The sequence below is a fragment of the Malus sylvestris genome, chromosome 11, assembly GCF_916048215.2.
Source record: "Malus sylvestris chromosome 11, drMalSylv7.2, whole genome shotgun sequence".
NCBI lineage: Eukaryota > Viridiplantae > Streptophyta > Magnoliopsida > Rosales > Rosaceae > Malus > Malus sylvestris.
In genome coordinates this window covers 181,219-209,217 of record NC_062270.1, presented here as the reverse complement: position 1 = coordinate 209,217, position 27,999 = coordinate 181,219, and the positions used below count along the sequence as shown (strand labels likewise).

The window sequence follows — 27,999 nt, the reverse complement described above, 5'->3', positions numbered from 1 at the left end:
TATCGTGCTACGGTGCTGAAGTGGGCCCGGAAAGTGGTCCGTCCCGGGCCGGGATGTGACAAATGGTATCAGAGCCAATCCCTGGCCGGAAGTGTGCCGACGAGGACGTCGGGCCGCTAAGGGGGGTGGATTGTAACATTCCACATCGCCCAGGGGAATAATCCTTAAATGTATATTCTCATCCCTACCTAGCACGAGGCCTTCTGGGAGCTCACTGGCTTCGGGTTCCGTAGGAACTCTGAAGTTAAGCGAGTAGGAGGCCAGAGCACTCCCAGGATGGGTGACCTACTAGGAAGTTGCTCGTGAGTTCCCAAAAACAAAACCGTGAGTGCGTGGTCGGGGCTCAAAGTGGACAATATCGTGCTACGATGATGGAGCGGGCTCGGGAAGTGGTACGTCCCGGGCCAGGATGCGACACAAATATTCTCATCCCTACCTAGCACGAGGCTTTTTGGGAACTCACTGGCTTCGGGTTCCATCAGAACTCGAAAGTTAAGCGAGTAGCGCGTGAGAGCAATCCCATGATGGGTGACCCACTGGGAAGTTGCTCGTGAGTTCCCAGAAACAAAACCGTGAGGGCGTGGTCGGGGCCCAAAGCGGATAATATCGTGCTACGATGATGGAGTGGGCCCGGAAAGTGATCCGCCCTGGGCGGGGATGTGATAGCCAATAACACTTCCTTTTAAAAATCTCATTTTATTCCTCATGAGTGTATTGTTTTTTTTTTTAAACATAGAAACATTGGAGTACAAAATGAGAATTTTGGAGTGTTAATAACAATTATTTATTTTTTATGAGATTTGAGTGCAAAGATTGTTCTTTCTATACCAAACACGACTATTATTTTTTTTCTCAAAAAAAAAAAATATTGCCTTACGATGTCTCAGAAAAATTAGGGAAGAATTTGTTGGAGTTGGACCCAAATATCTATTCTATTAAAAGAAGAGGGCTTGTCAACTTTTTGGCTTTTTTTCATTTTTGCCATCACTTTTGACACACAATGTTGACAAAAAGGAGGGCAAAATAGTAATTTTGTATCTTTTGACACAATGACAATCATATCCCTATTTTTCCTATTTTACCCTTTTTTTTTTGTTGAGAAAATGACAATCATAGGGTTATTTTTCCAATTTTACCCTCACTTTTGATATACAATATTTACATAAGAATGACAAAATAGGAAAAAAGGGGGAAAAATTTGACAATGAGGCTTCTCTTAATAACACTTTTGATACATAAGGAGGACAAAATGGTAAAAAAAAAGGAAAAAAATTGACAATGAGGCTTCTCTTAATATAATAGTATAGAAAAAAACTATACACTTATTAAAAAAAATTGTTCACACACACAAAATGTGTGCTCTCTACTAATTAGTTATTATTGGAACCTCTCTTAGGTGTTGAAGTTATTCAAGTCTGAAGTCTTTGGAGTTAGCTCAACTCACCTATTTAACATACTAAATTAGAATTATGATAGACGAGAAAGATTATAGCGTAATAGATTTAGAGGAGGTTCGAATTATATAATAGACACAGTGCGATAATTAATACAATAATGAATATTCGAGTCATAAAAATTGAGATTTTAAAATAGGTTATCTAATAGAATTATTGTTGTATCAAGCTAAAATACCAATCCAAACTCGTTTCATAGTACACACCAAAACAAAATATCTCATGTGCCGTGTGTGAAACTAGTTGGCGAAAACAATGTATTTGCACGAGAGTTCAAGCTCCCGCTTTATAAATATCTTTACCCCTCGTAACACTTGTGTTGCAATTTGTTGATAAAATATCTAAGGATGTTCATATGATATAAATGAAGCGGCTAAAGCCAATTTTGGATGACTGGGTGCACTAAAGACTAAACCAAGACTTTTATAAACGACTCGTCTTTCACTCTGTCTCTACCCAAAAACCCCTAAAACCCTTTCTCGTTTTAAGCAAGCAGCAGCAGCAGCAGCAGAGGCCGCTCTCTCAAGTGTCACTCTTTGTCATGGCGACCACCGTTTCCCCACCTGCGGATCGTATCCTTACACACTTTCACTGCTTCTTTGTCTATTGGATTCTTTTTTGTTTTCATATTTTGGAATGTTAGCTCTGTTATACATATATTTATGTACGGGGCTAGATCAGTAGATCTGTCGCTTGCTTCTTCTTTGAGTGCTGTTAGGGGCTTCTCTGTGACATAAAAGCTGCTGATTCTCAACATTTTGATTTGGGATTTTGTATTTATTTAAAAAAAAATTCTGCTTTTATTTTCATTTGAATTGTATTTTGGGCTTGTTTGCATCTACTGTTGTATTTTGTATTTCCTTGACTTTCTGGGTCTTCTTCAGAAGCTGCAGACTTGCTGCAGAATTTGGCCTTGGAATCTCAGACCAAGGGTCCTGATGATATCCCTGACCCTGCCACTGCCAGGAAGGTAATTCTCGTCTCTGCTCTTATGCTATATTGTCTTTAGTCAAAATTATGAACTTCTTGTTTGTTTTAACAAGTGAATAAACTGTAACGGAAAATGACCGGTGAATTTGTGTTTCGAGCTTGATTATCAATTTCATGATTTTCAGCCCGTTGTCGTGACTTCAAAGAGCAAGTCTTATCATCGGTCTACGGCCCCATTGCGAAAGAATTTTATGGATCCATCTGCGTGCTATCTACCTAATGGTTACACATCTTCTGCCTATTACTATGGAGGTAATGCTTATGTGCTGTCTTCCTTTATCACATCTGTTATTGGATTTTATTATATAAGTGCTCCGCTAAGAGTTTTGAATTCCATCGTCGTGTTGAAAATCCCTTGTGCAATGAAGGGTTTTATGGTTTGTATGTTATTGATGATTCTGTTGTTGATGGTCTGGGTTTTGTAGGCTATGATGGGACTGGAAATGAGTGGGGCGGGATTTCAAGTTATGTTAATCCAAATGGAAACGATGTGAATTCTGTGAGTTTTACAGTCTGTTTCGTCAAAGTGTCTGTACCTATCAGAGTTTTGTATTTCTGTTTACATCTTCTTACATGTCTTAGGTGAATTTTAAGGGTGATATTCTCTGAGAAACTCTTTTATATCCTGGCATCATATCATATAATGCTTGTTGCATATTTCAGGCTGTCTATGGGGATAATGGTTCTTTTATGTATCATCATGGTTATGGTTATGCACCCTACAGCACATATTCAACATCGGGGTCTCCAGTTTCAACTGTGGGAAGTGATGGTCAGCTATATGGACCTCAGCAGTACCAATATCCTCCCTATTTTAAGCAGCTGAAACCTAACAGTGGCTCACACACCCCTAATTCAGCTGTTCCTTCCCAGGGGGCTGTCTCTACCGCAAAGGATGCTGGCCACAAGCCCTCACTTGTAGGAACAGCTAATGGGAATCCCAATGGTGTTCTGGCCAGTGTGTGTAAGAAGGGAAATAGTCCTTCTGATTTCTCAAAACCAACATATAAAAACTCATCACTGAATCTAAAGGGTTCCTGCAACGGGTACTATGATGCAATATATGGTTTTGATGGGTTGGTAACTCCTACCCCATGGTTTGAACGGCCAATGTATTCAAATGGACTGGGTAAACCAATGACTGGAAACGCAGTCAACAGAACTCCATCTTCCAAGAATCATACTTCCCGATCAAACTCTCAATTCATGGTATGCTAGCTCTATCACTGTTTACATTTCGTACTATTTTCTTAGGGTTAATCAATCTTCTGCTCTCATGTTTGTACCTAGTATATGTGTGATATTAAACACATTTACCTGTGATCTGGTTGGTTGAGCAGCAAGGTAACTGTAATCTTCAGATTTTTCCCATTTGAATTCTGTTGGGAAACCAAATAGGTAGAAATAGTAGCTATTCTCTTGGAGTTTACCTCACTAGAAAATTGATTGATCTGGTTGCAGCGCTCCTTTTTCATTACTAGTTATGCTATAGGTCATATTTCATCTATTGTGTAGTGATTTTTATTTGATGGAATGATCTGACTTTTATAGATTGTTCTTGGGGATGGCCTCCTAAGGATTTCTGTTACATGACTTTGTAGGATTTGTACCACACGAGGATGGGATACGGTATGGATGCAGCTAACGGACTTGTGAATGGGATGTATACCAATGAATTGTATGGTCATTATTGGAACCCAATTAGACTTGGTATGGGATTTGGATCCAGTGGTTTTGGTATGCATAGAAATGGAAGAGGGTGGACTGCTCTTCAAAACAAGTATAAAACCAGGGGGCGAGACAGTTCCTTCCGCCTTGGTAACCAGGACGTAGAAGGCTTGGATGAGTTGAACAAGGGACCTAGAGTTAAAAGTTTAAAAAATCAAAAGGGAAATTCACCTGTTTCTGTAGCAGTTAAGGGGAACAATATGCTGTTGAATAAAGTTGATGATGAGAAGGATGCAGTTAGCATAATGGCAGAGCAGGAGCAGTACATCGGAACTGATATCTGTGATCATTATGCTGATGCTAAGTTCTTCATTATTAAGTCATATAGTGAGGATGATGTTCATAAGAGTGTAAAGTATAATGTTTGGGCCAGCACACCAAATGGAAACAATAAACTTCATGCAGCATACCAAGAGGCTCAGGAGAAGTCAGGTGGCTGCCCTGTGTTTCTGTTTTTCTCGGTGAGCATCATTATCCACTGCTTTAGTCCATTATTTCATTTGTTGCTTTCCTTGGCTTAGCTTCTTCTTCTTCTTCTTGTTATTTCTCTAGGTGAATGCCAGTGGCCAATTTGTTGGCCTAGCGGAGATGGTGGGGCTGGTAGATTTTAACAAGAATGTGGAATATTGGCAACAAGACAAGTGGACTGGCTATTTTCCAGTTAAGTGGCACATTGTAAAGGATGTACCCAACAGTTTGCTAAAGCACATTACCCTAGAGAACAATGAAAACAAACCTGTCACTAATAGCAGGGACACTCAAGAGGTATGTCTACTTATTTTCTTCATCTTGTTATTCCTCTATCTTGTCCGGTGATAAGCTTAATGTGTTTATGCAGGTCAAGCCAGAGCAGGGGCTTAAAATGATCAAGATGTTCAAGGATCATTCCAGTAAAACAAGCCTTTTGGATGATTTTGAGTTCTATGAAGCTCGACAGAAGACAATTCAGGAAAATAAAGGAAAGCAGCAGATCCGGAAGCAGGCAAGATTTTTGCCCTTCATCCAGTAATTCTTATTTTAGAAGTGTAGTAGTTTTATCCTTTCTTTGCAGGAACCTCCATGCAATGCAACTGTTTCATATGCATTAAGCTGTTTTTCTTTTCTTACTGCTACATTTGTAATTGCCATTAATTAAGCCAGTTGAATTCAGAAGAATTTATTGTATTCTCTGCTGATTATCTGAATGAAGATATTGGATGGGAAGCCAAATGATGGAAGAAATGATGGGGCAAATGAGGCGCTCAAATCCTTGGAATCATTTGGAACTGCCTTAGATTTGATTAGGGAACCGACACCAAGTGCTGAGACCGGTGAGGAACTGAAGTTGTCGGAGAATGGATCGGTTGCTGAAACAGGAGGAAATCCGGAGGCTCCAGAACTAGCTGTGACCGAGATGATTGTAACAAAATAGGTTGTAAATGGTTGCTAGTTTGTGCAATGCACCATTGTGGCTCGAACCATTTAAGGTTTTATTAGTAGGAGTTTCTTGAGAGGATTTACTGCTTTCAGTGAAGTATATTAGTCAAGAGTATGAGTAGGTGTCATTTAGAGATTTCCAGGCCCCATGTCATTGTTCATGTGGGTCGGTTTGTTTTAACAATAGTTGCTTCCATCTCCCTCCTCTTTCTCTGCGAGAATCTCAACCCCCGAAAGTAGGTTAAACTTTACGAGTGTAAGAAAAACATGTTTTATAATGCTTTTTGTGGAAATTCACAAAAAGGGATTGGAAAACCGTGGGAGCTCATGTTTCTTTATTTTTATTTTTATTTTTATGGTTGCTCACATTGTTCTGGAAATTTTAGAATGTCCATAAGGAATTTTAAATGGGTAATGCTAGGATTCTCTCTAGATCTTCTTTGTCCTAGGAATTTTTACATCCTAACCGTTTATTGTACATCATGCGGTCAATTTTTGTTAAGTACTATTTATGTTTAATTTTATATTTAAAATTCAAAATGATTTTTGGCCGCATTATATACAATGAACGGTTAGGATGTGAGGATCTCTAGGATCCTCACAATTTGGATCCGGATGGGATCCAAATCCTAATGCTAGGGATACCATCTATGTAAATCAAATTTGGTACATCATATGAAAGGGTAATGCTATCCTTTATTAGGTCACAAAACCAAGGTTCTAAAAGACGTTAGGTGCTAGTCGGGCAGCGGGTTGGGGCCTAGTGCCTAGGCGGACTAAGCGGATATAAGTAGATCCATTATATTTCGTGTAAATAAGTGACGGTTTATACTTCAAATATATATAATTTCATCATAAATTACAAAATAGAATAACAAATATATTATGAAGTATTGGAACATAATGAAAACATGGGGAACAAGCAAATAATGTGTGTTCATTTATGTATTCAACAAGTCTCTTACAATTTATTGAAAACAAAAAAAAAAACAAAATGAAGTTATATATTTTCTGTCTAAGTGAGTTGCAACCTAGGTGGGTGCCAAGGTAGGTCTGGGTGGGTTAGGCGAGCGCCTCAGAAGGTCTAGGCGCCCTTTCTTAATTTTCAAACGCCTAGGCATTAATCGGGAGGTGGCTAGCCGCCTAGCGCCTAGGCGGAGATTTTTAGAACAGTGCCCAAAACTATTTTTCATTGATCTTAAAAGTTGAAAATAGAAAAAATAATGAAAGCTAATAGCGGGGCCCCTGCAAGTGGCCCTTTACTGCAGTGGTGGAAAGGTGTTGAGCCATTGCATGACGACGTGAGTTCAAACTCTGTCGGTGACTAATCTAATATCTAATCTGTTGATGCACAAAACTGGGGCGGTCTTGGAACAACGTAAATCCGACCGTGAATCTGCACAAACGCTCAAGAACACGAAGAACACAAAGAACACAAGGATTTTATCGTGGTTCACCCCAATGTTTGGGCTACGTCCACACTGTAGTTGATTCTGTTTCTCTGTAATTGTATGGATACAAGTGTTTGAGGGGAAGTCCCCCAGAGAGAGAAGAGAAGGGAGAGGAGAGCCTCGGTGGTGTGAGGACTCTCTCAAGGCTTCTAGCCTTTGTTTTCAGCTCTAGCCCTTAGAAATGAGGACTTAAGACCTGGTTTAGAATGAGGGGGAGTCCCCTTTTATAGAATAAGGGGCTCCTCCTCTTTTACATTTGTCGTGGGCTTAATGTGTGAGGCCCAAATATGAGGCCCAAGGCCCAAATACGAGGCCCAAATATATGGTACCAACATAATCTAACAAAATTTATCGTTTGATAAAAAATAAAAATAAGTAGCGGGGCCCCCATAAAAATTTGCAAGTGTCTGAAATCTTAAGAATGTCCTAAATAACAAAAATGTTGCAAGACCTTTGGATGTTTGGATGCTATCCTATCGTTTATTGGTCACTGAACTATTTTTTATTGATTTTTAAAGTTGAAAAAATAGAAAAATAATATAAACTAACAACGAGGCCCCCAAAGAGATTTGTAGGTGTAAAAAATCTTTGGAATATCTTAAATTAATTTTAGAAAACATGTGAGGCGACTAGAATGACTCAAATTTTGACTTATAATGGAATCTTGTAAAAGTTCTCAAAATCGATTGGAAAACGTGGGAACTCACAGTTTTTGTGAAAATTTTGAAATTTTTAGGGGGTGTAGTCAAACTTGGATTTGAGAATATTTTAATAGATTTTGATATGTGATGGATTTCATAGGATTATATAGACTTCTACAAAATCCTATAGATTTTGGAAGATTTGAGAAGATTTGAATGATAGATTTCTATAGATTTTGAAAGATTTTGTAACGTTGAATCTTAACCATCAAATAAATCAAATGGTGATAAATGTATCTAGGTCATAAATTTAATCAAATGAAGTTGTTCATGATCTGGAGCTGCATCCCTTGGAGCCGAACAAAAAGAAGTCAAGATTATCACATAAACCCAACTCCACAAAGATCCCCAGTGCACCCATTTCCAATCCTACTTCCTCCCTCACTTTATTCTTATCCCTTTCGTTGTCACCTTAATTATTCTTAATATTTATTAATGAAACGAATTCATTCATGGTACCCAAAAAAAAGAGAGCATAAATAAGCAGACATGAAGAAAGATTGTGACCCAACAACCAAAAAAAGCATAAATAAGCAGACATGAAGAAACGAATTCATTCGTTGTCACCTTATTCATTCATGAACCCATGCCGCACACATAGCAGCAATTAGCATGAGGGTCCAGCAACAACGAAAACATTGCGGACATGAAGAAAGATTGCGACCCAACAACAAATTGAAGAAAAAATTGCATAAAATGATGCAACCCAACAACAAAAAATGAAGAAAATATTGCAAAAATGAAGGAAGAAGATAAAGCAAAGAAAGTGGCTGACAATGAGAAGAAGATGAGTCGTTCAACTAGGATTTGAAATCCTATGGTGTGAGGTAGGATTCTATTTGGTCTTTGTTATATATACTTCCTCCTCTCAAATCCTATAAAATCCACAACTTAATGAAATCCTACAAAATCTTTAATTTTTGAATACATCTAGATTTGGATGGACTTTAAAACTGAATATTAAAATCTCCATTGACTACACCTAGATTTACATGGATTCTTAAAATCCATTAAAATCCATTAGTTGACTACACTAAGATTTTAAAATCTTTTAAAATCCTTTCAAATCCAAGTTTGACTACACCCCCCTTAATTTTAAGAAATATTTTGCGTGGGAATTAACAAAAATGTTGCAAGACCTTTGGATGTAATTTTATACTTTATTAAGTCCCAAAACTATTTTTCATTGATCTTTAAAGTTGAAAATAGAAAAAATAATGAAAGCTAGTAGCGGGGCCCCCAAAGGGAATTATAGGTGTCCGAAATCTTCGGATTGTCCTAAATTAATTTTAGATAACATGTGGTGCGAGTAGAATGACTCTAATTTTAGCTCTACCGTTTATTAAATAGGTCACTGAACTATTTTTTATTGAATTTTAAAATTGAAAAAATAGAAAAATAATATAAACTAACAGTGAGGCCCCCAAATGGATTTGTAGGTGTTGAAAATCTTTGGAATATCTTAAATTAATTTTAGAAAACATGTGGGGCAACTAGAATGACTCAAATTTTGACTATAATGAATCTTGTAAAAATTCTCAAAATCGATTGGCAAACGTGACACTCACAACTTTTGTAAAAAAATTGAAAATTTTAATTTTAGGAAATATTTTGTGTGGGAAATAACGAAAATGTTGCAAGACCTTTGGATGTAATTTTATCCTTTATTAGGTCCCAAAACTATTTTTCATTGATCTTTAAAGTTGAAAATAGAAAAAATAATGAAAGCTAATAGCGGTTCCCCCAAGGGGAATTATAGGTGTCTGAAATCTTCGGATTGTCCTAAATTAATTTTAGATAACATGTGGTGCGAGTAGAATGACTCTAATTTTAGCTTATAAAGAATGTTGTAAAAGTTCTCAAAATTGATTGGAAAACTGTGGGTTATAACTCACAGTTTTTGTGGAAAAATTAAAATTTTAGCTTTAGGAAATAGTTTGCGTTGGAGTTAAGGACAATATTGTAAGACCTTTGAATGTGATCCTAATGTTTATTAGGTCTCGAAACTTCTTTTTTTTTTAATTTTTAAGGTTCAAAATAGAAAAATATCTTTAAATTTAGGTTTTAAATCGTTGATTTCAAGTGTTTAAATATGAATTATAATAGATTTTGCACGAAAAAATATATTTTGAAGAACATGAATACGATAGTTTGTTGTTATGGTAAGAAAAATTAAACAAACATTAACAAAAAAAAAAAAAAACTGAAATAGAAAAAAAAATTGAAAAAAAGGACGATCGATATGATGCTAGCGATTAAGTTGATAAATTTGTAGCGAATTCCTTGACTCCAAAGTCGCTAAATTCGTAGCGACTTCCCCCTCTCCGAAGTACCGATCGTATCCTTTTCTTTCTTTTTTCCTCCTTTTTTTTTTCTTTTTTCATTGATTTTTTTTTCTTCCTAGGTTACTTTATTAAGATTTGGTTTTTTAGCTAAAATGGTCCCTGAGATTTGCATAACACATCAATTTGGTTTTTGAGATTGAAAATCAATAGAAATGGTCATTGAGATTGTCCACCATCCATTATTTTGGTCTTTCCGTTGAAAACTCCGTTAAGTGTCCCGGAACTCTTGGCCGAAAGTTTGGGCAATTTTCAAAGCTTCGTAACTCAATCATTTCTTAACCAAATTCGACCCATAATATATCAAAATGAAGATAAGAAAGTGTAGAACATTGTACCTATTTGGAATCCAATGGTTGCCGGAAATGGCCGGAAAATAGACTGAAAGGTGACTGGAAGGCCTAAGGCCGCCATCAGGAAGGCTTAAGGTGCATTAGAAGCAGTGGAGGCCCATGAGGTTTCTGGTTTAGAGGCAAGTGAATATAACACCTTGAGTTCGGTGCGTTTCAAAGCTCGATGCATTCAAATGTTTTTCCTTTGCCACAAGGCGACGGAGAAATGTTTAAACAATGTTTTGGTTAATGACCTGATAGATGTCCGATGTGGGAATTGGTTTCCCTTGTGATCCCATGTGAGGCCCTTGTGACTCCATGTGAGGCCACTTGTGAGGGGGCGTATTGGAGAATAGAATCCCACGTCGAACATATGACAAAAATATATACAGTTAGAGATTCCACCACTAACATTACCGATGCCTTTTATGATACAACCTAACACCTAGCAATAGGTAGTTTTTTTTTTTTAGTACATTGATATTTTTACACTAGGGGGATGGGGAGTTTGGCTAAGCCACATAATGGGCAACCTAATTTGGTATCGAATTCGCCATTAGGACAATAAAGGTAATGTTTGTAGTGGACCATATTGGGCCTGTCACTTTACACATGCAAGTAATCTCTCCAATACCTTGTTAAGATTTCAGAGTCGGCCGACAGTTCACAACTAATAATTTATAAGTAGTAATATATTATATCAATTTTTTTTGTTGTGGGATTTATATTTTCTCAATCTCTCTCTGTCCTACTCCTACCAAACATAATATGCAAGAAACAAATGGGTCAAAGACAGTTTGTTGAAATTTGTGGATATGCTTGGAAGGATTAGGTTTACATGACAAGCAACTTCATCGACCTAAGCTTGTGTCCAAACTGTGACAGATGCATGTTGTATTGACTAATGCACACCTCACGCGTGGAGTTGGCAAGAATGTAAACTGCACAAATACAAGATAATATGTTGGGAAAATTTTGGTGCACAAAACACAGAAAAATCGAACGTACGGAAAAGAAGAAGTTCAAGAAAAAATTCAAATCCCCAACAATCAGTATGGTCATAGTCAGACACACTCAGATTGCTTTTTCACTTTAGACTTCAAATCACGACAGAAGAGTGAAGACCCTCACTTTTGTCCCCCTCCTTTGTTCACGTATCCCAAACCTTTAAACATTCCCAAGCACCCCTTTTCCTTCCTATATTAATTTAGGCGAGACAAAGTTTATGTTAGCTTGAAATGGATATATCACATTCATAGTCACATGTTGCTTGTATTATAAAGAAAATGAGAGACATTTGTTTTATACGTATTCTCTTGCATAAGAGTTTGAATCTCCATTTCGTTGAAAGTAGTTTAGAATATTGCTATGCCATCAAAAAAAAAAATTTGTTGAACCTTCATTTGTTGTACTCAATGGAATCCGGAAGTTGAATCATAGCCGCCCTTAGCAAATTTTCCTTCCACAAGAGTTCAAAATCCCATTTCACTTGGGATTTGTTTTGGAACTTTATACATCTCTCACTTAGGATGTCAATCTCCGTTTTATAGAAAGTCTTGCCTGCAAATTCATCACTTGCTTCTCCCACAAGGGGACCTGTTGAAGTTGACAATGGGCACCCGTAAAACACCGTTCGTTTTTTAAACACTTCTCCATAGCTCTTGACCCTAACCCACTTATTGTTTGACCGATCAAAATTGAAGAGCATGCCACCAATATGCACATACTTACCAGTAGCGTTTCCCGTCGGACTCTTCAACCAAGTAAGATTTAGAGGGTGAGTCCCACTCTTGTCTTTGCAGCGACGTCTTTAGGAAGGGGAACAAGTCCATTGTCTCCCAGACTTGAAGTTCGGTAGTGAACGCACCCAAATAACTTGATCGAAAATTACAAAGTAAGATTCCATCAAAATATACCAGATCATATATTTCAGAGATTATTAGGTATGGAGATAGTACTCCATGTTCGATTCCTGAGGTTGCATGATCTTATGCTGTCATCGCATCCAAATACGACATAAACATGACAACCATCAGGAGAAGTTGGAACCTTCGTGAATGTGGCAGCATGTTCATAGATCCCACATTTCAACTCCAATGGTGGCAGTTCTATAATCTTATTACAGAAAGGACTATAGAAAAAGAAGATACATGAATGCTCTGTACTTTTCTTAGAGTGAAGCAAGCAACCAACCCTTTTTCGAAGCACAAACTTTCGCACCAACGAACAATTCTCTCGCTTCTTCTCTTATGATTTGTCCGACGGAGTAGGTTTGTTTTGCCACTAAATCAGAGAGCTCCAGTATGCTTATGATTTTTCCTTCATGCTCAAACCAAGCATAGTTCATGCACCATGGCATATCATTTACAGGTCGACCGAGAACCCCATCTAGAACAGCTTGCCGCCAACTCTTACATACCACACCGAAGCAAACCAGGTCGAAAAAGGAGAGACGTTGAGCCACTAGGCATAAGAGTTCAATGCGAAGATCAGACCATGAACGCTTTGTCATGATATATCTATGTCTTTCTATAATGAGTTCATATGAGGAGTGTGGAGGAGTAGTACTTCGATAGATATAGGCCGGGTTCCATATGGTGGTATACATAATCCTCTTTTGGGATCCAATCCCTCCTAGGGTTAGGAGTGTGTTACTAGTCCTTGTCGCTTTAGTATTCTTATAGCGTAAGTAATCTTCCCTTGTAATTGAAGGCTAATCGAGCGGGATTTGGATCTTTCCTATTTCCATCTTGTAATTGGTTTGCCAACCACCGCGCCTTCTCTGATCCAATTGTAGCCAATATTCTTTTAACACCATAGGTGCTGTCATCTGGCAGTTGTTTATAGATATAGGAGAAAGCACGGCAAAATAAAGAGATCAAAATATATAAACGTAAGTTCAGACTCCTGGGCTAAAAACCTCAAAATTCATTCTGATGGAAACATGTGCAATAATATATAGAATTCGTTTAGGTTGACGAATTTCTGACCACCGTCTCGTTCTTACCAGACTTCTTTGTTAACCCGGTTAGATTGCCTACGTACCATGTGCTCTAGCGCAAGGACCAAACCTACGTAGTTCTGTAGAACCAAACTATAGGGAGAGATTTGTGTGAAGAGTGCGAGGGAGAAATTCCTCTAGGAATTTTGGCTATGAGGGTATGGAATGGCTGCTGTACGTAATGTTTAAACTCTCTCCGTAAGACCACTATTTAGCTAGGGTTAGAGTGAAAACTTGGAGGCGAAACCTAGCCTACTAAGCCAAGCATATTCCATAAGAGAATATCTATTAATAACAATAAAAGGTATTACCAAGAGATATTAGCATAATCCATCTCTACATTTGGGTGGAGTACTTTTAATTAATAATTGCATTAAATAAAAGTGAGTTTTAATGAAAATGGTTTGGGCCAACAAATATTTAATAAAAAATCATTCCAAAATGTTATTTAACCAAAAGGGCTCAAAATTTAATAAAAAATCATCCAAAACTATTGTCCACAGGTCAAACTTACAAGCCCAATCCACTACAAATCTACACTTCTGTAAATACTCCTAAATGATTTGATATTGTCTTGACTCTTCACCAATCTCAACCCAACGCGGAACCGCCATAATAATTCCCTGTCTTCATATCAAATCGAATTCCCCCATTTCAAAAACAACCAAATCAAAGTTCAAATCAAAGTTGAAAAATGAAGCATTCATTGAAACAAAGCCGCCGAAACAAGTTCAAAGAAGTTTAATGGCAGAAACCAGCGAAAAAGTGTCTGGAAAAAAAAAAACCAAAAACATAAAACTGTTTCTGGATTACCCAAAACATAACACTGTTTCTGAAAAAAAATTAGATACAGTGTTTGTTTTGTCTGTGCACAAACAAACACTGTATCTGGAAAGAAAATAACCAAAATCCAGAAATAGTGATTTAAATTCTAGAAACAGTGACTTAGTTTCAGAAACAGTCTATGTTTTAACCTTTGAATGTTTCTTTTCTTTCATGCATCGGTTGATTATATTTAGGAAACATGATGCTTATTTTTCTTTGAATCCAAATATAGTGAATTTCACTATTTCTTTTCTAGCTTACATTTAAGAAACAGTGTGTCTATTTCATTTGGATCCAGAAATAGTGACTTAGATTCCAGAAACAATTTATTTTTTACAGTCCAGAAACAGTGACCCGTCGTTATTATTGAATAGCATGCATATCTCAAATTTATTTTCTGGATAAACAAAACATGAACTCCACTAACGATGAAAAATTGAAAAACAGCACCTCGAATACACTATGAATAATAACGACGATCACATTTCAACGAAATAATACAAAATATAAATTAAATAGCATGGGGATCTATATTTTTGTTTCAAAGAAAAAGAAGAAGGTCTGCAAAACAACGATGAACTCCATTAACGACAAAAATATGGAACTTAACCTAAAAAGGTAAGGGGTAAAATCGACAAATCATAATTTATTATAGTTGGGTCATTTTTAGTTGGATTACTTTAATATAGGCCTTGTACTAATCATTAAACAAAACGTATAACATAGTTTTTTTATTTATTAAAACTAAAATTTTTCAAACCATTTTCATTAGTTTTTCTTTAAATAAATCCGTTAAGTTTGTAACCTACATGCTTAAAAATTTCAGAGATTAATTCAGAATTGACCACTTAACTACCAGCGTGTCTGGAATGTACCGTTTCACTTGGATTATCACATTGGCATCTCTTGCCTTGTGATTTCACGTACTTACACCTCTAATATTGGTTTTTGTATCAATCATTTCCTTTCTTTTGAGTAGAGCGATAGTATTCGTGGGGTAAATAATTAGTTAATTGTTAGAGAGAAGGGAAATCCATCGGTGGGGATTGAATCCGCACCAGAATGCATATTAGACAAGAGTATTTTTCACCACTACAGTAACTGCACATCTATCATTTCCTTTTTAATTTTTGACAATCATGGTTGAGCAAATATATAAAAATAAATCATTAAAAGTACAAAATTAAAAATTGTTGCACACTTATAGTTATGTGCTGTCACATAATATAGGAAGAAAAATGCTAGGAATACCACTTTTATGGTAGTTATGAAATACGGCATAAAAATATATTTAACCTTTAAAATTTAAGTGGAAAAGGATCCTGCGAGATTCATTTTCCAGAGAATTCTAGAGATCTCGTGATTCTGACCGTTTATCGTACATTATGCGATCAGAAATTATTTTAAAATTTAAAATTTAAAATTAAATATAAATAGTACTTAACGAAAAATAATCACACGATATACGATAAACGATAAACGATCATGATCATAGAATCCTAGCATCGTCAGGAAAATGATCCGATTATGATCCTTTTCCGATTTAAGTTGGCATAGAAGAGGTTGACTTGAAGTTCATACTGTACTATGAATGACTGACTGAACACGTGTACTGTGGATGGATTCACTCCAATTTATCAGTAAAAATTAATAAAATAATAACACCAGATGAAATCTTAGCTACCAAAAAAAGCAATAGCATGATTGGTGAATGAGATAAGATCAACGCTTGGAAGAGGAAGAGGAAGAGGAAGATGGAACTGCAGTAACATCATCATCATCATTATCAAGGTGTAGTTTTTCGCCTGAGTCTTCCATTCTAAGAGATTGAGCTCGCTCGCTCTCTGTTTTCAGTGATTAAATGGGGCTGAGCAGATTTGGAGGACTGGTCAAACGGCTTGGAGTTGCCAGGAGAAGGCCATTTGCAACCTCCTCTTCCTCTTCCTCCTCCTCCTCCACCGCCGCCGGTGATGGAACGATTGTTCGTGGCACTGGTAGCAAATCATTGAACCTCTACTCTGCCATCAACCAAGCGCTCCACATCGCCTTGGAAACTGATCCTCGGTCAGCACTTTCCTTCTTCAATTCTACCTGTTGTATCTGCTTGCTTGCTTCATAATTTGGACTGAATTCGATCTGCGGTGTTTTTAATCGTTTTCTGAATTGGCTTTGCTCTGCATTCATTCAACTATTCTCGTTAATTGAATCGTATGTGATTGTGATGTGATCTTATCTCTTAGATCAGATGGTTATTTTGCTTTCGGTCTATCGACTCCACTGTAAACAATTGTATATCATCATCCACGAGTTTTGCAACTTCGACTGACTTTGCTGAAAAATATCAAATTCGGTAAAATTCACCGCTTGAATTTTACAGATGTTCATGCGAGATTTCGATGCACCAGTGTTATTTTGGATCGATCAGTTACCTCATTGTTCTTGTGCGCCGCCTAGCCTACCATATGGGTTAATCACTTAACTCATTTTTTTCATTTCACTCTCAGTTCTTATGTATTTGGAGAAGATGTGAGCTTTGGTGGGGTCTTCCGCTGCACAACAGGCTTAGCTGATCGCTTCGGTAAACAAAGGGTTTTTAATACCCCTCTTTGTGAACAGGTACCCGGCGGGCTTTATGTCTTCCGTTGTACCAAATTACCATGTATCCCTCCCTTCCACTTTGTTAAATATGTCTTCTGTCAACTTGATAACCTCCCTTATTGTCCTTACACCCAGGGCATTGTAGGATTTGGCATTGGTCTAGCAGCTATGGTAAGTATGAAGGTTTAGTCTTACACGTGACCTTTACAATCATACGTACCTCCATTCAAATTTTACCTTCAGTTCTTTATCTTATCTTATAGGCACGAACCTCACTACATTTGTTTTCATCTGACTTGATAGGGTAATCGAGCTGTAGCAGAAATCCAATTCGCAGATTATATTTTTCCAGCTTTTGATCAGGCATGCATCCCAATTCCTTTCAGTGCTGAGTTCAGTCATAGCCTCATAGCCTCACAAATGAAAAATGATAATTAATTGGGTGAATCTCACCTTGTAGATTGTCAACGAAGCTGCAAAGTTCAGATACCGAAGTGGAAATCAATTTAATTGTGGAGGTGAAACTTCCTTTTCTTGATCGTGTGTGAACCGTACTTTTTTCTTCCCACATGTTATTTGCGCATTATGAGGTTTTTTTATTACTCACTAGGTTTAACAATAAGAGCCCCCTATGGAGCTGTCGGCCACGGTGGACATTATCACTCACAATCTCCTGAAGCTTTCTTCTGTCATGCCCCTGGTCTCAAAGTATGTTTTCTTCCATTCAATCACTTCGTGATTTTTCCCCCACAAACCCTTGCTACATTTTTGCGATCCTTTCTTTGAACGAGTACTAAAAACTTGATATATAAAGAGTACTAAAAATTCATATAGGTGGTCATCCCTCGAAGTCCACTCCAAGCAAAAGGCTTATTGCTGTCGTGCATACGTGATCCAAATCCTGTTGTGTTTTTTGAACCAAAGGTAGGTTAATTTTGGTTACAGAATAAATTAATTTTCCATTAGCAAATAAAATTAATTTGACAAAAATTTTGATCTGAAATTTTACAAAAACAACCCGGGCTTCAGTGGTTATACAGATTATCAGTAGAAGAGGTTCCTGAGCATGATTACATGTTGCCTTTATCAGAGGCAGAGGTACACACTACCCCCCTAGTTCCATTGTAGTCCAAGTTTCTAATGTTTGAAAAAAGAACGAGACTTGCGGTCATGGTTTTGATATAATTGATGGAACTTCATACTTGAAAATTGGAACTGCGATACTCAGGTAATTCGAGAGGGCACTGATATAACGCTTGTTGGTTGGGGAGCTCAGTTATCTGTAATGGAACAGGCCTGTAAAGAAGCTGAAAAAGTAAGTTTTTTCCGACTGCTAGAAAATATTATTCCCTTTCTGCTCTGTGTAATCACTACATTTGATTTGGTGTTGTCTATTTTATGCGGCGAAGGTTTATGTAATTGTCAAGGATACAATTATCTCATCCTTACAGGTAAAATAAATGCTAAATAGTGTAGTGGGAATTTTCAGGATGGAATTTCTTGCGAACTGATAGACCTGCGAACTCTTTTACCGTGGGACAAGGATACAGTGGAGGCCTCTGTCAGAAAGACAGGAAGGCTTCTTGTAAGTATGGTATCTGTTTACAGAGGACACTTGATGAAAATCGGTTGGTGCACTCTTGGTGACGAATCGATTGCCCTTTTTTGTAGATAAGTCATGAAGCGCCAGTTACTGGAGGATTTGGTGCTGAAATATCCGCTTCAATTGTTGAACGCTGCTTCCTAAGGGTACTCTCGTGCCTTTATTTGTTCTATTTAGATGTTTCGGTGGTTAACTTTTGCTAAGGTCGTGGAGGCAGCTGATAACTTTATCTTTGAACTGTTGTGTAGTTAGAAGCACCTGTTGCAAGAGTCTGCGGTTTGGATACCCCCTTCCCTCTCATCTTCGAGCCCTTTTATATGCCCACCAAAAACAAGGTTAGTCATTCGAGATGTTTCCACCGTGGCTTTTGCTTTTGATACTGGCTCTGTGCTTATGTAAACCTTTCTCTCTTTTTCTTCCTCGGATGCAGATATTGGATGCAATCAAATCAACCGTAAATTTCTAGTGTAATGAGCCCATTATCATCTAATCTTGCACACGGTGGAGAGAGGAAATAAACGTTTCGGTTCTTCCTCAATCTAAACCAGTATCAATATGTAAAAAAAAAAAAAACCAGCACAGAGAGAGAGAGATTTGTGTTAAAAACTACTTGTTTACTTTGCATTTTGTTAAAGGTAAGGTCACATTACTAAAATAAACAAAAGACAGAACCAAGAGTCTAAATTTATATTCATCGGCTACTCCAACAATGCACAATCTTCTTATCAAAAATTCAACCCAGGCAATTTGCCCAATTTCCGCAGCATTCAGCCCCAAGAATATGACTTGTGCTTACCCAGAAACAGTCTGCCGTCAATTTGAAGATGAAACGACATTAGTTATAAAAGCATAATTGGTGTTTGTACAGGAAATTTGATTGGAGTTCATACTTCATACCAATGCTGATTTTTCCTGAATCCTGTAAGAACTGGGTAAATGTTCTCAAAGGCTTCATACGTCTCGGTTCTTGCCTGAATCATCGAAATGACAATGGTCTCCAGATAATTTACAAACATAATAAAATATAAAACCGAAAATTCAAACATCGAAAGAAGCATTGTGAAATTATCACCTTCGCTCCTGTCAGGACAATTTTTCCAGACACAAAGATGAGGAGCACAATCTTCGGTTGTTTCATTCGATATATCAAGCCTGGAAAAATTTCTGGTTCATACTGGCCACCACAACAGAAACGCTTTCAGATGATTAACTGGAATTTTTCCGGATTAGCAGCACAAACAATTGTTTCCAGAAGAAATTCCCTACTAGACTAGATTAATCTACCAGCTTCCTCATGCTCAAACAACAATAGGTAGAATGATGAAAAGTAGAAAGTAGAAACCGTTTTTGACAAACTTAAAATGCATTTCATTAGTCACCAAATGTGAGAGATGTATAGGCTGAAGTAAACTATTAACGTTACGTCCAGTAAATTTAGTTTTTATCCGGTTTCCAGCACAAACCCTTCCCTGAAACTTTGGACCCTCAACAATAAGAAACCTCGTTCAAAGATATTCGGTTTTAATATGATTGCTAAAACAGACGCAAAGATGAAGCCAGAAAACTCACGCTGGAGAAAGCACAGTGGGATACTACCAAGGCTTCAAGTCTTATGGAGAATTTTACATCACAAGAACCAACTATATTTTGGATTTTGAAATCCTGCACCACAAATTGAAGCCAGATTAAAAACTTAATAAGTGATAGTGCACAGCATAAAGCATGTGCGTGTTTGACAGAGAGCGAGAGAGTACTTTGAACTTAGCTGGAAAACCGAGTTTCTGGATGACTCGAGCATACTGAAGAACAAAGAGGGTCATGTAAGATTGTGTAAATATGACATGTTACACCATATTTAAAATCTACCGAAGTGCTATTTGCATGTGTTAGAGCTGCATGGTTTAAACGAAAACACCAAAATGGCTTCTTCCTTTTTTGGATAAAACTTCAAACAGAAGGCAGAATATGGACAATGGGACATCCAAAACTACCCCCATATATAAATGTACACGGTAACTGTGGAAAGGAATAAGAATACCTTTCGTGCTGCCAATCTCGATTGTTCTTCACTCTTAGCTCCCGTACAAACCTATACCACAACAATAATGTGCCAGCATTAACATGAGTGTGAAGGACTAATTAGCATGATTTGAAAAGGGAAGAGAGATACATAAAATCGCAAAGAGACATAAAATTTATCAACTACAAAAGGGTAGAGAGGGAGAGGGGGAGGGAGACCATAAAAAAAACAAACCCTCATCTATTAATCATTTGAAATGATTAGAAATCAAAGAATAAGATGCAGAAATCTATAGAAGTCGATGAAAAACAGAAAAAGGGAGGGAAAAAGATCCTTGGTTGGAAATTGAGACTTACCATTTTACCGGACGCAAATATCAAGGCAGTGGTCTTCGGCTCTCTTATTCTCATGATCACAGCTGCAAAACGCTGCAAGGATACAACAGAATTGGTATGCAATATAAAGATGACTATGAAGTTTGAACAAGGAAAACCGATTTTGTATACATATATAAATAGATATTGTAACTCCGCCTATGTCTTACATGGCCGGTCCCAAGCCCGGATAAAGGAGGAGGGGGAGGGCGTCAGGTAGTCGACAGCCGGCACTCCATGATCACGTCGAATCCTTATGAAATATAAATAGATATTGTACCAACTCTAGCATCTAAATATATAAAATGGGAACTGAATTGCGCTCCATCTAAACAGCAAAAATCTGTTTTTACACAGATCTAGGGAACTAAAAACTACCCAAACTTTAATGCACTTGTTAAACAAAGGCTTCCGCAAAAGGGATCCATAGTATAAAAAATATTATAGCTCTTGAACAAAAGAAAGGTAAAAGAATGGAGGAGAAAGATAGCAGGGGAAGCTATGCTCGAAACATCACATGCCTTTGGGTTGTATTCAGAATTACGAGCTTTCAATGCAATGGCTTTAAGATCCAATTTGCAATCCAGATTGACAGTGGAGACAATATTCCTGAGAGCACAGATAACACCTTGTTAAGCAAAGGTACAAGCAAGTGTGGAGACAGAGAAAGATGAGTTAAATAGAGAAACGACGAACAACAGCCAAAATAAATTTGCAAATATATCGCAATCGGTCATTTAATCATGCACAGCCAACATAATTCAACATATTACTGGATGAGGACGCAGCAGATAGCTTGTGTAAATTGAATTATGAGAGTTTGATGAGGTGGAAAGAAACAACTCACTGGAGAGTAGGGACAATCCCAGAAGGGTGCTTGCTCAGATCTACTACTACTGGATGGCTTCCTTCTTCTGCCATTCCCTTTGTTTTATTGACTTGGTACTGATTGAGACCTTGCGCCTCCATTCTACATATTATACACAATCCATCACACAATCATACAAACTAAATCATACAAACTAAATTATACAAACCAACCAAGCCAGTTTGATACATATATCCAGCCATCCAGCCATCGCACATACACGCATTCTGGGATTTCGGGTATGATTCTTTACTATCTTTTATTTTATTTTTATTTTTTATTTTTGGGGCAAAGATTCTCCATAATTATCGTTGAGAAACATGAAAAGGACGGATCATCTTCGAGATTTAAGTACGGGGAAAAAAGAAATCATATCAGGAGGATGGTTTTGTTTAAAGTTTAAAGTTTGAATAAAGAAATCGGACCTTTTGGTTGCAGAGATCCGACCGCGAGATAAATCGATAGATCGAGAAATAGAGGAGGATGAGTAGGAGAAGCGGGAAGATTTTGAATAGGTGTTCCGTTTTATACAAGAGATTTGTATTCCGAAGCTTAAAAAGAAGAGAGGAGGAGAGCGTCTTGTGTTGGTGTGGATCTGGAATGCACCTTTTACCCTAATACTTGTATATATGTAGTTCCCCGTAATGCCCTCTTGCCCACCCGCTTTTTTCAACCAGCTACGAGGGCCATTATTGGAATCTCATCTGGCATTGCTTCGATGACATGGTCCGTTCGTCAAGGCCTTATAGAAATCTGCCACGTTCCTTTTCTGTTTCTGTTTCCTTTGGTCGGTCAGTGCGTGCAAATTCACCGCCATATTACGCTTCGGTTTCTGCTTCGGATTCGGATTCGGATTCGGATCCGGATCCAATTGTTATATTTTGGTGTGAGAGTGTTTATCCCAAGGGGAATAATGGGCCGATAAATGCACGAACAGGCAGCTAAAGGATTGCTCAGGCCCAATGCACGGGAGACCAAAGCTCTATCCCAAAGAAATGGTGTAGACTGTAGAGTAGGGATCCAAAGAATCCGGGGATTAATCCGCATGTGTGCAATCAACAAAGTATAAATCAATCCACTCCAATCCAATCCAAAATATACGAGGACACGAAAAAAATGTTTAAAATAAAGATTTGAGGTCAAGCACTACACCTGTAAACAGGTCGAATTCGAATCGGATTAATATTAATTCGACACACCCCGACCCGAAATGTCCACTAGGACTCCGAATCGAGCTGTGCTGGCCGACACCTGGAAGGTGACGAAGCCATAAAGTGTGATGATGTGGAAAACTGTGAATAAATTTAAACCTAAGAGTGCCTAAATACAAGAGTGCACCGGTGAGCGGGAATGAACTCACTTCACACGTGACGTTAGAGCATAAGCAAGAACATAAGAGTGAATTAAGAATCGTACCCTCGAAATAATCTCCAATACTAAGAATCGCCACGAATCTTCGACAATAAGAAAGCTCATCTAATAAGACCTGGAGGGTGAAGACAAGACAAAGGTGAGTGGTGATGAGTAGATTTTATATTATATATTTTACCCTAATCTTAGTATATTTTGGTTAATATTTTGAAAGAATTTTGATACTTTGAATTATATTTTCAATATAGGACTTTCGACTTCCTCCGGAGTAAAACAGGACCAAATGGACGAATTTTGGAGTAATTCCAGTTGAATGACGTTTGTGAGTCACTTAGCTTGATCGTATCAAAATTTGGGATTTTTCCACCAAGTGGCCCTGTAAATAAAATTTTAATAAAACCCATATAAAACATTATAATCCCTCGCTACAACATTTGTATAATTTCTAGAAAATATCATAAATATACCACAATACATCATCTTGTCAGCAATATCAAATAATCATGTGATTAATAACTCATACTAGTAAGCAAGTCGGAGTCACCTATGGTGACCTGTACGACTTACCCATATCTCATCACATATACTAGTTCATCACATATGCTAGCTTATCGTATATTCATCACATATGCTAGCTCATCACATATCCATCACATATGCTAGCTCATCACATATTCATCGCATATGCTAGCTCATCACATATTCATCACATATGTTAGCTTATAAGTCGGAGTCACCTCTAGTGACCTATACGACTTATCCATATCTCTTCATATATCTCATTAATCATTGCTAGCATATAAATATGTACGACATATTCGTATCTCATCGCATATGCAATTGATATGTCAGCCGGATCCACCTCTTGTGGCCTGTACGTCTAAGTCAATAGCTCTTATCTCAATCTAGCCAGAGTCAGCTCTTTTCTGAGAAGTCTGAATTTTAGTTTAAATAGGAAACCTTTTATTTTCTGTTTTATTATTTTATTATGTTTCCTATAGTTTTATTCTAAGACCTTTTACTAGGAGGATTTTAATTAGAGTAGTATAAATAAGGCTTGTTAGCCATTAGGGTTTACTACGCAACATTGGGGAGGAAAAAACGCACACACTACTCTAAAGGGGTTTTCAAGTTTATTTTCTAGGTGTTTTCTATTTTTTTTTTCTATTTCAATAAAATTCCTTTTGTTTTATGGTTGTTTGTAACTAATTTTTCATTTGCTAGGGCGATACCTTGAGCCTTAGCATGAATATGTAATTTTTTTAATTGCTTATGATATTATGCATGCATGCATGCTTTGAATTATTAATCATCGTGCTTTAAACTGTCTCTATATCTTAGTGCTTAGCTACCATTAGTATGTTTAATAAGTAATTGGATGCAATTCGGTTGGAATGCCACCAGGGAATTGAGTATTGCTTCTTGTGATTGATAATTGTAATTTCACCTAGGCAAATGCCACGTCTTAAGGGTTGCATGGTTTTTCAAAGGGTTTTCACAAAGCGTAATGAGTCATGCATGTTTATATTTAATCTGAATGCCACAGATGACACACCCCGTCCCGAATGAGGGCATGCTGACCGTCACATGAGAGTGACGTAACCATTTACACAGTTCGGAAGCTTTAAAGATACAATTACTAAGATGTAACACCCAAGGGTGAGTCCTACTTTTGTGAATTCTGTCAGAACACCGTTGGATTCCTCGTGGCCACCAAAGCTCTGTTATCTTGAACTTGGAGGGGCGCAAAACAAAGTTGAGTAGGTCAGTAAAACAAAGTTTTTCGAAAATCATCTCATTATCAAAACGTTAACCTCTCGCTGTAAAACCCGTATACTTTCCTAGAAATATGTAACACGTATACTTGTCTCAAAACTCAGAAGTAGTGATATGTGAATTATATGCCATGCCAAAAATATATATCTCATCAAATCATATAAGTAACTCATGCAAAATAATATGTCAACCAGATCCACCTATAGTGGCATGTATGGCTGAATCTATATCTCATAATCAATCTTATCTAGCCGGAGTCATCGCAAGTGATCTGTACGGCACTACACTGCACACGAGTCGGAACCCCTGAAAAAGTCTGTGCGACTGAACTGGGTGAAATATAGTTATGCTCATGCTATCCTCTCCTGATAGCTATGCGATAAATCGCTAGTCACCTACGAGTCGGAACCACCTCTAATGGTCTATACGACATGTTGGAATCACCTCTAATGGTCTGTACGACATGCACCTAAATTGGATCCAATTGTGAGCATATGGTGCGGGGGTGACTATATATACAGGCCTCAATCATCTCTACTAAATCACGATCACCAGTGTGCAGGTTTATGAGCTTTCAATCATATCAACTCAACAATTACATAATTTAAATTATGAACTTACCTGACACTTACCTGTGCGTCTGCAGCACCAATCATGCATGTATGCAATTACTAATGCATAAATAATTAGGCATATATTTTGCATGGTATTTCATATCGCATTTCATCTCACATTTCACTTAAATTGATTTCCTGGGACAAATCTAATTTATATAGGTATATACGGAAAACAAAACTGCCCACTCAACTGGAGTTCACCCTACAACTCCCTAGCAGAACACATCAAGGCGTCATGACGATCGGTGCCTAGAACAAACATCAAATCAAACCTCAGAAATCGTATTGATAGAATATATAACTTATATAAAACATGTCACTACGTAGTTCGATTCGGAAGATCTGCAACTCATATTTCCAATCCATAACTTCCAGAGGTCCACAATATATCTCTAGAACAACATCCTAAAATTTCATTACCATCCAACGGTCGGATCTCCGTCAATTGTCAAAACCAAGTGACAGTTAACATTCTATTTTATGAACTTACAATTCCAATTTCGGAAGATCCGGTAATTGGATTCCCAATCCGTAAGTTCCTATAATCCAAAAATATTACGTATTACAACGTAACAAAGTTTGGTGAAGATCCAACGGTCGGATCGTCAATTCACATTTTCACCTAACCACGAATCGTAACGAACTTAGGTTCAATTACTCAATTTACGTCAATCCATTATCAAAACTGAACCTAGAACATTAAACACATGCTAAGAATGATATTGGCGGGCCACTGGCCACGCGCCACCGCACGGGCCGCCGCAGGTGGCGGTCGGCCGTTCCGGCTCACCGGAAAATCCAACTATCTCCAAAAATTACCAAAATTTACAGAAATGAAGATCTCAATGAGTAAAGTAAACTTTATACCTGAGGCCAAGGCCAATTTGTCCTGGAAATGCTCCAATTCCATCAAACCCGTGAAGAACCCTAGAAATGGGTGTTTTCAATTCGACCTCCAAAACCACTTCGATGCTCGAACTAATGTTTGGGCTTTGTTCCAGGTCATAAGGGAATGCTAATGGTGTTAGTAATTGAAAGAAAACATTTCAAGATTTGAAGAATTTGTACACTAAGCCACCGCACACACCGTACGGTTTCAACCAATTTCAAGGCCAAATTCTTTGATTTTTGGGGTGTAATAGGAAGAGGGAAGATCATAGAGGGTTTTCCAAGTGACGGTTTGAAGTAACTCACCGGAAAAGTGAAGAAATTTCGACGGAAATGGGTGGAAAACCCACTGGGTCGCGCGGGTCATGGGTTGAAAACCCATTTCTGTTCTTCTTCCTCCGCTTCTCGCCCTCTCTCCTTTCCTCATTTCCCCTTCTCTGATTGGTCTAGCCCATCTCTCTCCTCTCCCCATTCGGCCTCTTCTTCTTCTTCTCTGATTGGGCAAGTTGCTCGTGAGTTCCCAAAAACAAAACCATGAGGGAATGGTAAGCCCAAAGCGAACAATATCGTGCTACGGTGGTGGAGATGGCCCGGGAAGTGGTCCGCCCCTGGCCGGGATGTGACAACAGATGGATTGCATGTTTGATATATGTTCTAGCTTGAATGCCACAAGTAGAATATGCATAAGGAAAACCTAACCTTCAAAGTTGCATGTGTAATTTATAAGTAATTGATAAATTTACATAGGATTGTTAAGGGGATGGCAGAACCCAGGCTTTTACAATTTGGTTTTCAAAACGTTTTCCTTTGTTTTCTTTACTTTGCTAATTTCTTTAATTGTTTTAATTTAAAATTCGTTTTTAATCTTCTAGGTCATAAAATCAACTTTTTTCAATCTTTGTTTTAAATAATTAATTAAGATTTGGTATTTACATAAATTATTCAAACAATCCATGTGGAAAATGACATTGCTTAAGCTGCTATAACCTTGTACTCTTGCAAGCATTTTTATCCCTACTTTTGCAGGTGGTAAAAATCCCTATCAGTCACAAGCATTAATAGGATTCGCAGTAGCCACTGAAATCATATTAAGTGATGATATTGAGCCCCGCTCTGTTGATGAGTGCAAACAGAGACAAGATTGGCCTAAGTGGAAAGATGCAATCCAGGCAGAATTAAATTCCTTGGAAAAACGAAGTGTTTTTGGACCAGTAGTCCAAACCCCGCCTGATGTAAACCCCGTGGGTTACAAATGGGTATTCACAAGGAAACGCAATGAGAAAAACGAGATTGCTAGATACAAAGCACGACTCGTTGCACAAGGCTTTTCACAAAGACTTGGAATTGATTATGAGGACACATACTATCCTGTAATGGATGCAATTACGTTCCGTTACTTAATAAGTTTAGTGGTTTCAGAAAAGCTTGACATGCGACTTATGGATGTCATCACTGCGTATCTATATGGAGAATTAGATACTGACATATACATGAAAGTCCCAGAAGGACCTAAGTTGCCTAAAACAAGTAACAAACCACGAGGTATGCTCTCGATCAAATTAAGGCGATCATTGTATAGGCTGAAACAATCTGGACGAATGTGGTATAATCGTCTCAGTGAGTATTTGATCAAAGAAGGGTATA

The 27,999-nt window shown here is 37.7% G+C and overlaps 3 protein-coding genes across 4 annotated transcripts; 2 read left to right on the top strand and 1 right to left on the bottom strand.

The window, feature by feature from the left end:
* The first annotated feature begins 1,831 nt into the window (after positions 1–1,831).
* On the top strand, positions 1,832–5,903 carry LOC126590574 (YTH domain-containing protein ECT2-like). 2 transcript variants are annotated; one of them, XM_050256030.1, is made up of 9 exons: positions 1,832–2,026; positions 2,342–2,424; positions 2,570–2,696; positions 2,870–2,943; positions 3,108–3,653; positions 4,046–4,633; positions 4,725–4,937; positions 5,011–5,154; positions 5,362–5,903. In XM_050256030.1, exons 1-9 carry the CDS (start codon positions 1,996–1,998, stop codon positions 5,581–5,583), a joined length of 2,028 nt encoding a protein of 675 aa, XP_050111987.1. In that variant the 5' UTR covers positions 1,832–1,995; the 3' UTR covers positions 5,584–5,903. The 2 variants fall into 2 exon arrangements, with proteins under 2 accessions (XP_050111987.1, XP_050111986.1); XM_050256029.1 differs by having other exon boundaries at positions 2,339–2,424.
* Positions 5,904–15,918: 10,015 nt separating this feature from the next.
* On the top strand, positions 15,919–19,135 carry LOC126590847 (2-oxoisovalerate dehydrogenase subunit beta 1, mitochondrial-like). The gene is made up of 13 exons (XM_050256362.1): positions 15,919–16,304; positions 16,745–16,856; positions 16,974–17,009; positions 17,142–17,201; positions 17,299–17,356; positions 17,449–17,546; positions 17,673–17,762; positions 17,868–17,936; positions 18,067–18,153; positions 18,328–18,423; positions 18,510–18,587; positions 18,690–18,776; positions 18,872–19,135. Exons 1-13 carry the CDS (start codon positions 16,102–16,104, stop codon positions 18,905–18,907), a joined length of 1,110 nt encoding a protein of 369 aa, XP_050112319.1. The 5' UTR covers positions 15,919–16,101; the 3' UTR covers positions 18,908–19,135.
* Positions 19,035–22,299, bottom strand: LOC126590848 (TATA-box-binding protein-like). The gene is made up of 10 exons (XM_050256363.1): positions 22,129–22,299; positions 21,683–21,805; positions 21,357–21,444; positions 20,818–20,889; positions 20,480–20,530; positions 20,196–20,240; positions 20,011–20,103; positions 19,514–19,615; positions 19,339–19,412; positions 19,035–19,248 (listed from the first exon to the last, which is right to left on the bottom strand). Coding segments are annotated over exons 2-10 (648 nt in total). The 5' UTR covers position 21,805; positions 22,129–22,299; the 3' UTR covers positions 19,035–19,247.
* Positions 22,300–27,999: the final 5,700 nt, after the last annotated feature.